The 12,549-nt window shown below is 42.3% G+C and overlaps 1 protein-coding gene across 1 annotated transcript; it reads left to right on the top strand.

The window, feature by feature from the left end:
* Positions 1-1,119: 1,119 nt before the first annotated feature.
* LOC138208879 (tensin-4-like) lies at positions 1,120-12,492 on the top strand. The gene is made up of 12 exons (XM_069167086.1): positions 1,120-1,243; positions 2,698-2,937; positions 4,681-5,008; positions 5,257-5,678; positions 6,184-6,318; positions 7,910-8,002; positions 8,262-8,339; positions 8,435-8,497; positions 10,548-10,719; positions 10,810-10,878; positions 11,234-11,263; positions 11,398-12,492. Exons 2-12 carry the CDS (start codon positions 2,715-2,717, stop codon positions 11,528-11,530), a joined length of 1,746 nt encoding a protein of 581 aa, XP_069023187.1. The 5' UTR covers positions 1,120-1,243; positions 2,698-2,714; the 3' UTR covers positions 11,531-12,492.
* The last annotated feature ends 57 nt before the right edge of the window (positions 12,493-12,549 follow it).

The following is a 12,549-nucleotide window of genomic DNA, read 5'->3' as shown; positions in this document are numbered from 1 at the left end:
CTTCAGATGTACTGATTATATCAGCATAAAAACAAGAATTAATGTTGATTGAAAAAAAAAAAAATAAGTAATTCGTTTTGGGAACTAGCTTTTTGTATACTGGGTAAGTAACCAAGCAACCATCTTGGTTAACCAAGATAAACAATTCAGAATTATGAAATACTAAATCAAGTTTGGGGAAATTGGTCTTCACATTTGTTATGAAGTTTTTGGACATAATCCCGGTGATAAATTAATTTTCCACGTGAAACTGGAGTCGAAATGTACTCTTGAGCCTTGTTCAGATTGCCAGCCAAAATCCATTTCTTGTCATATCCAAATTTTATTATAGATCGATGTTTTAAAGTCTGGACAGAAAAAAAAAAAACCACATGAAATATGATTTTTGCAAATCGGATCCAAACAACATCTGGAGGTGGTTTGAAATGGGATTCCAGTCATATCTCTACGGACGCATCTACGTCAGTCTGTCCCAAACATCTGACCTGAAAAAACGAATGCGATTAAACCGTGTGAACGAAGCCTAAAAATCTAGAGGAACTATTTCACCCCGACCAAGCAGGACACCTCAGGAGAGCCGTCTCCGTGCCGCACTGCTAACCGGACAGAAACTTGCCAAAACTCTGACTGCATTCCTGTTCACTGCCTTCAGCTCCCTCTAGCCAACTTTTTCAGAAGCCACTTGTAATTGATGAGATTGCGCAACAGAAAAAAAAAAAGAAAAAAAAAAAGGGATTGTTCGCAATAACATGGGCGAGCCACTTCGATTGAAGTGTACAGCTTCAGTTGCAGAATTAAAAGTGATGATGTGTCAAGGGGACAGTCAGACTAATGGGTGTGTAATTGTTGTACAGCTGACTGTGCTCATTTTAAAACATATTTCCCCACTCCTCGGCTATAGTGGGGAAGTAGAGCGAGTCACTTTATAAGAAAATTTTTTAATAATTCATCGTACTGATGTAGAAACTGTTATCTGTAAATGTGCGCAGCCAAGTACAGTTTAGTTGTGTAAAGTCAAACCACAAAGAAAAAAAAACAAAAATAGCCCTGGAGTCACACACACTAATGTGACATCATCAGTCGGAGCTGCAGGGGTTGGTGATCCTTGCTGCTGATTGGCTCCCTGGGAAAAGGGTTGGGATTTGATTAATAAAAGCATGTGGCACACGAAAAGTAAATCAGTGAACGGTGTGAGTGAGGCAGCATTACGGCGACAGAATCCCAAAACACAAGAGAATAAAAGGTAAGATGACTTCTCTTTATATACACGTATTACAAACAGCACGCCGGTTGCAGTAAAATGTGCACGATCAGTCAAAGTATCAGCAACAAGGATGTATTTTTTATGAGATTGCATGTTCCTTCATGTTTACTATCAGCTGTAAAACTCGTTGCAGGGCCAAAAGCAAATACCGATAATCATTATTTTCTGAAATATGAAAAAAAAAAAAATCACTGCATGACCTGAAAGTTGCACGTCAGCTCGCGCGCCAATCGTACTTTTGTGAAAACCTCTCGCAAGTAGAAAAATATGATCATTAATCTGAATTTTTCCTGTTTTCTTTCGTTTACTCCCCAAAATGCTGCTCTCACTCCTAAAGTTGTGTTTGTTGTAGGAAAACACTGTCGTAGTCACGGTAACGGGCCGTCACCTGGGTGACTCACCGAGCACCACGCCCTGTCTGGGACACGGCGGAGGAGGCTCAGCGTGAGCTGATCCTCGCCCACGTTACGTTATCGCACGGCCTTCACGAGCAGCTGACATGCAGCGTTTACTCAGCCAGAGTCATCAATCATCGAGAGGTTTGAAACGCGGATTGAGAAACATGTTGGAAGACTGAGGTCGGAATATACTGATTTATACACTGGAGGAAAAAATTAAATACCGTTTGCTTTCTGAATCACAGCGGTGAGCGTCAGTATTCTGGCACCGAGTTCACAGCGGTGAACTCACCGCATGTAAAACGACAACAGGCCGTGTATAAAAGTGGACGTCAACTTCTCTCGTGAAATACAAAGTCAATACATTTCGGTGTTGTTTGCTAAGGTCACTCCTTCTTATTAGTTTTCATCTGAAAAATAATCCGATCGTTAATCAGATGTTAGGCTTAAAAAAAAAAAAAATAAATAAATAAATAAAAAGCCACGTTTCGGGGGTTCGTTTGATCGACAGGCCAGTGGCGCAGTCAGGTTTCCGCTATAGGTCCGCTATATATTGTCCTCGGATTCCCGATTAGATTGAGCCCAGCACGTCCAAATATGGTCACGTCTGGCTCCAAAAAAAAAAAATAGCGAAACGGCGACGGACAAATTCTAAACTCGAAGCTTGACAACGGCCCGTTACAAAACAACTGTGACGTCATCGCTGTTGGTGGCTTGAAAACAACGCTGTGGGATGGCAAGGACAAAAAAAGCTTCCATTCATGCTCATCAAAATTTGGCAGCTGCAAATTCAAACTAAAAGCATTTACCAAAAGCCAAAAAAGACAAACTTAAGGTGGGCGTTTCAGTACGGAGAACGCCATCGGCTAAAACGCACTAAGAACCTGTGAAGAAGAGCCTGCGATGGGTTTTTGATTGCAGACGGGACAAAAGCGAGGCTGTTATTTCAACGCAGAGTGAATGAAACCGATCTCTCTCTCTCTCTCTCTCTCTGTCTGTCTCTGTCCTTTGTCCGCCCGTCTCTGCTCGTCCCAGAAAACCGCGAGCTTAACATGATGCCTGCAGCCGAAGGCATGTCCCACACGATCCCCACTCACGTTCTGAGAGTGGGTCAGACCATCCGCATGGGCTCGGCGCCGGAGACCAACAGTCACCATGACGACCTCGAACTCGACATTTCCCTGGAAAATCTCAACCAGCTCATCCTGGAACTGGACCCGACATTTGAGCCCATCCCGCTCAACAAAAGTCCGTCGTGTGCCAGCACCCCCTCAGGTACGGTATGACTGTAAAGCCGCTCTATGGAAGCCTAGTTTTAATTCCACACTATCCAAAAACATGCATCTCTTTATTATACCGCAATATTGTATAAATTCAGATGTCTTTTTTTTTTTTTTTGGGAGGGGGGGGGGGGTTATAAAGCAGGTTTAGATGCTACATAAACACTGTGAGAGTCTCAAAACATTCAGTCCACGCAACTGTGGCATTTGGACTTTTGCGAGATTGTGATGTCACAAACTCACACAAACTGTGATGTCTGTGTTTTCTTTTTTAACTGCCGGCTTTTCAGGCTTTTTTTCGTTGCCGGACAGAAATATCAGCGTCTTAAAACATGAATGGGGACTGTGATAGTGAGTTACTTGCAACAGTTGCATTTTTTTTAGTCGTGATAAAAAAATTAAAAAAAAGAAGACATTTTAAAACAGCAGAGAGCTGAACGACATCATACCAAGCGGTCTGTGCATATTTATGCCGTAAACTCGAGACAGAAGTTGTCCCCCGTCATTTTCTAGTCGTTTAGAGGAGTCTTTTCCCGCAACTTAAACCAAAACAGTTTTGTCCTGTCGTGAATCTTTGGTCCGACCACAAGACTGTTCTTGGTAGAGCTCAAAAAAGCAGCTTTTTTTTTCTTCTTTTTTTTTTAGGACTTAAATCCACACAAAAAAAAATGAAAAATGTAAAAGATATGTCAAATTTGGGACCTTTAAAAGCACAAATTTAACAAAAGTCAGCCTTCAAACTCCAAGGGTGTGACACAGTAAAAAACAAAGTCACACTCGCCATGCTAAACAAACATTAAAGGTTGCCTGGGGCTTTGGAAATCTATCCACCCTTTTTTCTTTAGATACCGTTAATACTTCGAATCATATGGTAATCGGCTGCTTGGAGATTACTGCCCAGACCTGCTGCTGCCACACCCTGCACGTGTTTGACTGCAGACAGAAGAGCTCAGCAAGTCATCGGGGTGGTACCGGCGGGCCGTGTCTTCACACTCATCACAAAGTGTGTACACAGTGTGTAGGATTTCCTGTTGCTCGGCTTCTCTTGCAAGATGTTGGTCTTGGTGTTTATGAAACTGAGGGGTCGTGACTTGTCGAGATGAAAAGATTTGAAGGAAATCAAGCAGCAGTGATGAGAAATCAGACAACTCTCGGGTAAAATAAAGAAAAAAAAGAAAAAGTGGAATCGTGCGCCGTGTTGAAGAGCTTTTCATTTCCACAACAGCGTGTCCTGTTGTAAATCCACTCGCGGGCGACGTCCCTGCATTCGGTCCAGTTCTCGTCGATCCGTACGAGCGTTCGTCATCCTGATGTAACTTCAGTTGCAGAAGCCTCCCGTCTGGAATCACACGCTGACTGAAGGCTTCGGTGTTTTCCTGAAGGCATAAACTGTCTCGGTGCCAATCAACACAGCCACGAACAAGCCGAGACGCCTCTCTGGTATCCTAGCAAAAGAAACAAAAACCACCAGTCGAATCGTTTCAGTTTGGGGGGGGAATCTCCCGTTCTGTGCAGGCAGGTACCTGCAGGACAGCTGTGAATGTCTTCTTCGAGGTGCATTTTAGTACCTGCGTGTTCACATACGGAGGCCAAACCCATTTCGCCGGCATAAAAAACAAAAACAAAGCACAAAGTCGCAGACATCTCGGAACATGCAGGGGTTGTTTTTCGCCGAGTTCATCGGTGCCACACGGTTCATGATATTTAAAATTTTTGCTCTCTGTCCCTTTGTGCTCAGACGACGAAGCCTCCGACTGCGTGCTGGTCCCCACAAGATGTTCTCCCAGGTCGTCGCCCACGGCGGTGCTGTCCGTGTCCCCCAGTATACCCATCCCGGCGCAAAGCCGCCTCTGCTGCAGCCCTAACGGCTCGCTGGTGTTCTCCAGCTCCCCGACGTCCAACCGGCCTCCGCTGCCCTGCGGGAGCGTGCACCGGCGAAACCCCTCGCCGAAGCACGACGGAGGCTGCTCCCTAGGTTCCCTCCGCCTGTCCAACCCCAACAGGAACAGCACCATCTCGCTCCTCTCCACCTCCGACTGCTCGGACACCAGCTACATCCTCGGCAGGTAACGATTAAAGCGACACCCCGCCTTTAAACGAGGAGGAAAATGTGCATCCGACCCCATGCGGCCATTTGCAGACGTGCTGCAAAACTGCATTTTAGACACTACAATTCTAAAACTACAATTTAAAGGATGCGAGAAATGCTTTTCCTTTTCTGTTCAGTCAACGTTAACCGATTCAGACTAAAGAAATATACAGAAATGGTCTGTACATTTTGCAACATTTGCTTTTCTTTTTTACTGTGCAACAGCAACCTGTCTTTGGCCGGTGAAGATGCCGACTCCCCAGAGTCCATCCCTACATCCACGCCTGGCTCCTTCAGTGACGGGTCCAGGATGAGGCCGTTTGATAGCGGGCACAGCCCGGACAAGCCCCCGCTGACGAAGCGAGGATTCCTACTGGAGTCAAACGGCAGAGGAGCATGGAGCAGTCCCTCCTCACTCCCCGGGTCACCGTCCGATATTCCCATCCTGCTAGTCAACGGTGCACCGCAGCCGGATCTGTACGGTCAGCTCCCCGGGTTGGATATGGACTTGATCCAGAACTACCCCGTGTCCAACTCGAAGCCCAGCTCGGGTGTCCAAGCGTTTTTTAACGGCAGCAAGCCGTCGATGAAATTTGTCATGGACACCTCGAAGTTTTGGTTCCGCCCGCACATCAGCAGAGCAGAAGGTGAGACGGCTTTATTCGAGCTCACAAGTTATTTCGTCATTCAGGATCTCCGCCTGGCCACTGTTATTTCAACCGATCGTCATTTTTGCATAATCATTAAAAAAAAAAATTCATTGATACGTATAAAAACAGCTGCAATTAAATGAACAGAAACCTCATGTTTCCATCAATATTTCCACATTGTTTTCCACCGTTTGAGGTTTGACTGGCGCTCTTTTAATGTCATCACCATCGTGACGCCCTCTTCTGCTACTGTGGTTTAAAGGCACACGAGTGTATAATTAGCGCCACCAACTGTTTATCTTGAAGCGTTTAACTTTTACAGTCAACTGACCACATTTTAGTCAGCATCGGTTGGCAATAACATCACAGATTTAGTTGCCAAACACCACAAATTGGCTCCTCTTGTTCTAATACATCTGCAGTATTAAATTGTGTACGTAGCACCAGATAAACATGAATTGTCAGCCATCTCAAGTTTTTTTCTGCGATGTTTTCCTTCTAGCTGAAGCTCTGTTAAAGGACAGGGAAGCTGGGACGTTCATGGTGAGAGACAGCACCTCTTACAGAGGCAGTTTCGGTTTGGCCATGAAGGTGGACCAACCCTTCACCGACTTTACTACCGCTGCCGCCTACCCAGGTAAACTTCCACTCATAACCGCATGTGTGCTTTTGAGTCACATGCCACTATAAAAAAAAAAGTCTGGTTTTTGGTAAGTTGCAGGAAATAGGAGGCCTTTAAAAGCCACAATAACAGACAAACAACGGTGCCATCATTTGTCTGTACAAGAGCCACGAGAGGCAGAGAGGGGAAAAGCGTACCCAACTCTGCCAATGTGAAAGAACACGTCTGACGATATCCAGCTATCTTTGGCCCGGCAGCAGACAGTGCTGTTATTTTTTTCCACCCACAGTGCACCTTGTGTAAACACAAAAGAAAACCAGCTGTTTATGGCGCTGTAAGCAAATCAAAGAGGCAAGAAAATGGACCACACTCACGAAACAATTCTGATGTTTAGTTGATCAAGCCGTCAAGGAATGCAGGATATGAAAGACATGTGAGCACTGTGCTGAGACCCTTTCACCACGCAGGCTCACGGTATGTTGTGTCTACTCAATTATCCATCAACAAGGAGAAGAAACGCAGTTATCGTTGGTCCAGAGAAGTCAAAATATTGTCTTTTCCTGCCTTCCACGAACAATTTGCAAACTACAAATATACCCAAACAGCCAGAAAAGCCAAAAGCTTTGCATTCAAATTTAAATAAGATTACTACACATAAAAATACGCAACCGTGCTGAGTGTGTGAAAGCTTACACGTTAAATATTTTCTTATGAGTTCCGTGACTTCATGAAACTGGTAATGAAAATGGGCAACACAATCTGTTTTGTGTGAGTTTCAGGATTAGGTTTTTGCAACACATTGTCTACTACCATTTTTAATGGTAAGTTAAGAAATGAGACTTTACTGACACCCAACAGGGGAAATTGCAGCAGTAAAAAAAGGAGTGAATAAGTCATTAAAATATACAAAACAAAAGAAGCGTTAATACATACTCTTAAAAAAACTTAATTAAAAATATTGGAATTTCACTGAAAATTCTCTAACGATGAATGAGACAATAATAACAAAAAAAAAAAAGATAAATAAATATGACAGTGATGAGATATATATATATATATATACATACTTTACATATAGAGCAGCTGTGATGTTAAGTGGTGGTTGATGATGAAAGAGACAACAAGCATTAAATAAATTATTGTTGTGAAGTCTGACTGCAGAAGGGATGAAGGGCCTGCAGTAATACTCCCTTTTACACCGAGGGTGAGTTCATCACTGACGAGCCCACAGCCTCGCACGAGGGATGACAACTGTTGTCCAAGATGGAAGACGGCTTGTCATAAAATATTGTAAACGTGGGACTGCACACTCCAAAACAAATCGCAGCATCGGCCCTTTTAAGTACAGATCATCTGTGTTATTAGTCTATTTCACTGTTGAGGTGAACATCCAGGTACTCGTAACCCTCTCCCACCGTCTCAATTTCCAATCCCTGGATGTTCTCTGTCGTGCTCTGGGCCCTCTGGGACTATCTCCTTTGTCATGTGAGGCTGGGAACCCTGCAATGCAACAACTTCCAGGGCCTCTTTGTCACGACTCTTTTTACATATCACTATTATATCCTGCAGAGGATCTTCCCTGACATTTGTCCTCGTATCAAAACAGGAGACAGCAGCTCAGATGTCATCAGACACTTCCTCATCGAGTCATCAGCTAAGGGCGTGCGCATCAAAGGCTCCTCTCAGGAACCCTACTTTGGTGAGTCAAATAATAAATTTTCCGACAATTTCCAATGAACAATTTCCTCGCCTCATCAGTCTGAGCGGACATCCCGCCGGCCCCGATGACGACATGAGCAAAGCCCGTCATGTCTGTTCCTCTGCGGATGTGGGTGGACACCCGCGGATGAATCCTGTATTCTCACACCCACAGAGATGTGGTTTTTTTTGTTTTAAATGTATTTATTCCAGAATGAGTGCTCAACCAACAGCTGTGATTTTGTTCAATGTCTTTGCAGGTAGTCTGTCTGCTCTGGTCTACCAGCACACCATTACCACTTACGCTTTACCCTGCAAATTACTGCTCCGCTCGCAAGGTGACTAAAACCTCTCACCGCCTCACCGCCACTTGGTGTTTGAGAAGGAAAGACAGAAAAATGAACAACCTCATCTCTTATTTTTGCCCACACAGATCTGAGTGCAGCAGACGAGAGGGCAAACGAAAAAGCACCAACAGCGGACAAGCGCAAAACAGGTGAGTCAAAGCACAAAAAAATATATATAAATCACATCAAAGTTTGTCCGCATCTAAAGTGTAATGCAAAGTTTTACATGACATTTAATTCTTCAGTAAAGAGCAAATAAATGAACACTGCAACCGTAAAAAGAAGATTATCAACAACTGCTGATAACACTGTGTGAAAGGACACAAATAAACAATGAACAAGACATTTAAACTTATCCAAACAAATTCTTCAGAGTAGTTTAATTATATTATATATTAAATTATATGTTCTTATATCTTATTGTTCTGAAGTCGGACATGTTGTTTTTTGGTCACGTGGGAAGAAGAAAAAAAAAAAATGCTAACTGAATCCCAGAAGCTAAATAAAACTAGCTTTAAGTATTTTGGGACTCCTCCGAGAAAGTTGTCAAGGAGAAATAAATACAATTTATTCTAAATACCGGTGTTTACACTGAGGCTGCGTTTCTTAAAAGCTAATTTAATGACAAATAATTGTAGGTTTCGCTCTCGTTTAGCTTCATCGAGAAACTCCAGGAGGCTAAACTGAGCAGAAAACGTTTGCACACACACATAAAACACGGAGAACGTTTAAAAACACGTACCGTTGTTTCGAGGGTATTTCCACAATCCTTAAAGACTCTTCTGACCGTCTGGATTAAAAATGTTTTCGTCCACTGCGAAAAAAAAAAAAAAAAAAAAGACGTCGCGTCGCTGTTTTATAGTCCCGACAGCCGGCGGGCCGCCATCTTTGTTTAGGAAACAGAGGGGGCCATTTTGGAGTTTTTCAAAATAAAAGTACTTTCTTACTTTCTGACCTTTAGGTTAAGGTTAGGTTAGGTTAAGTTAGGTTAGGTTAGGTTAGGTTAGGTTAAGTTAAGTTAAGTTAAGTTAAGTTAAGTTAGGTTAGGTTAGGTTAGGTTAAGTTAGGTTAGGTTAGGTTAGGTAGTTACTTTATTAACCCCCAAGGGGAATTTTTTTTTTCCGCTACAGCAGCATACAGGAAGCAATAAGATAATAATAGAATAATAAAAAGCAATAAAATAGCAGTAAAAAAAAAAAAGTTAAATATTAAATATAAAATGCACAGTATATACAGTAGAGTATATATCTATATATCTATTATATACAAACAACCAAGAAACACAGACAACAGTGTTATTGTTGTGTGATGGATTTTGCCAGAGGTGAGTTATTGTACAGTCTTATTGCGGTCGGCAGGAATGATCTCCTGTATCTGTCCTTGTGACAGCGGAGCTGGAGGAGTCTTTTGGAGAAAGTGCTCCGCTGTCCCTTTAGGGAGTTGAGCAAACAACCTTCAGGTGGACAAATGAACAAACAAAAATATCCGATTTTTTTCAAGTTGCTAAAACTATCCTAAATATACACAACTTAACACCAAACATTACCTTAAATGTAGAGAAATAGTTGGTCTAATCACTATACATCTTTTAAATGTATTCATTTATTTATTTGATAAAGGCAGACAAAAAGACAAAAACATTGCTGGTGATGTAATATGGATGTTACTCAACATGTGGTGCTACGATGGTTTGTAAAGCCACAGGATTGATATTGTGAAGGAATGTGTTGGAAGAGCAGAAAAGGAGGGAAAGTAAAAAAAAAAACAGACACACACAAAAAAAAACTTTTTTTATTCACTTTATAGTGTTATATTTCTTCTTTATGTCTTTACATGTATTACAAAAAAAGAGGAGACAGACACTCCATCACACTCACACACATATTTCTGACTCTCCTCACCTTTTTTAAAACAATAAAATAAAAAATGACAACAAACCTGCTGCGAATTGAGGGAAATATGTTTTAGATCATATCATAGTTCTATTCTGAAGGAAAAAGACCTGAGCACTTCACTCATGCCAATAAAAACCCAGCTGCAGATGTGAAACTTAAGTGTGCATTAATATATGAAAGACCCAGGAAGGATCTATAGGGGGCTTCATTTAATTCAATAAAATTGACATTGACAACGTCACATTTATGTGCATTCAGCCTCTATTTATTACCAAACTAACACAATGTTTTGTCTTCTCCGTAGCTTGTAATTTCATGTATCTGAACACCGTCCCCTGCGAGATGCTGACGGGCCCCTGTGCGATGCAGAGGGCCGTGTCCTCGACGCTCGGGAGGGCCTCGGCTTCCATTGCACCCACCATCGTCAACCTGAAAGCGTCTCTAAAGGGTGTCACGCTGACAGATATCAACAGGAAGTAAGAGAAGACGCATTCTGAGATTTGATGTTTTTTGGTGGTGAGGTGTGGTTTGCGTGCAAAACATTAAGAGCGCTTTTGTCTTCGCAGGACCTTCTTCCGACGCCATTACCCCGCTCACCTGCTCAGCTACAGCGGAGAGGATCCCGACGAGCGACTGTGAGTGTTACAATGTGGATTCAGCTTGAGAACGATACACATTACTGTCGCAAAAAAAAACAAAAAAACAAAACTGAGTGCACTGAGGTTAAAACACTCTTTCATGTGAGTGTAGAGCACATTAATCACCTCAGGTTTTCCGAGCTTTGGGTGCAAATACTTTAAACCTCACCACATAACAAAATGCAGGTGTAACTGATCACATTTAGGTGAGCCTGTGAGTGTTGAGAGCGAGTGAGCATTACTCAGTAAGAGAGGCCTGAAGTGAATGCAGTGATATGAATTCCAGCTGTGCTTTTTTTACAGTCTATAGTTGGTATTTTTCTAATCTTAAATGTCTTTCTGTCTCTCACAGTTGGATGAAAGGTTCCAGTTTTGCAGCAAGGTAACCTCCACTTCCTCTAATTTATACTTCCAATGTAAACGTTCCTGTTTTGTTGCGTTACTTTAGATCTAATCTGTTGTCGCCCCCCCTCCCCCTTCTCCCCCCCCACCCCACCCCCCTCCTCCCACTGACAGGATGTTTGGCTTCGTGGCGAAGGGCGTGGAGGCCGGCATGGAGAATGTGTGCCATGTCTTTGCAGAGTACGACCCCCTGCAGCCCTGCGGCGCGGTCATCGAGGTCATTCAGGCGGCCATCGCCAAGCCGTAGACGCGCGGGAATCCCGAGACGACATGATGCAGCTTCTAAAGGGGCTCCGAGGGCCCGACGTGCGCAGGACCCGTCCAATAATGTGTCAAAACTGCTGTCGATAAACCAGACTAGTTCATGTGTACTGGAAAAATCTGACTTAGATGGGAGGACAAAGACTCGGATGATAAAAAACAGATGTAATTGTGTTATAAATATGAACATACACATGACTGAACATCTGTCAAGCGAGAACGCAAAAGGCAAAATAGGATTATAATTAAATGATGCGCTATAGTTATGTAAAACTTTATGTAACCAGCTTGTAAAAACTGCTCAACTTAACATTAATGTGATGTTAATTTAGTCAAGAACTGGAACTGCCAGGAGATCTTAGATGTGATCCAAACTTCGCATTTTTAAAAATCAAGATTAAAAACATTTCTTTTTGCACTTTATGTCTCGAGCTTACAGCTAATATCTACGGCAGTTTATGATTTATAGTGTTGCAAACTATACTTTAACTATGTTTCTATTCCATTGCATGCACTCTGTATTTTCTTTTAAATTCATGTCCCTTCATAACTCTCTATTTTATTAATATCTTTGTGACCATGCACTGATTTCGAATCATATTTATTGTATCATATCTATGTGAAGCACAATGATTAGTCCCTGTGTACAAAATGTTCGATACAAATATAACTGCTTGGTAGAAGACTGCCCAAAGTATAATTTCAATGTAAATTGTTGTTGCTTACGCAGAATGATTCCTATGATTTCTACGATTAAACTGAGGGGAACATCTGCACTATAGACTGGAAGAAAACCCAGTGAACTACTGATACGTCCGTTCATTTCACAGCCGTAACTTTGAATGTATTTATTATACTGCACTGTAAAACCTTTTCTTTATTTGCATGGATTTGTAATATTGTTATGATAAGAAAAATAAACCTGACCTGTAAACACAAAGGAAAAACATGGAGGTTAATTTTTCTTTTTTAATGAATGAAAACATTTCAAAGAAAACACATCAG

This window comes from Embiotoca jacksoni, unplaced genomic scaffold, assembly GCF_022577435.1.
Source record: "Embiotoca jacksoni isolate LCO1_2020_lvr unplaced genomic scaffold, fEmbJac1.0.p SCAF_4, whole genome shotgun sequence".
NCBI lineage: Eukaryota > Metazoa > Chordata > Actinopteri > Embiotocidae > Embiotoca > Embiotoca jacksoni.
The sequence above is the reverse complement of the archived record's forward strand: the minus strand, read 5'-3'. Positions and strand labels throughout refer to the sequence as shown.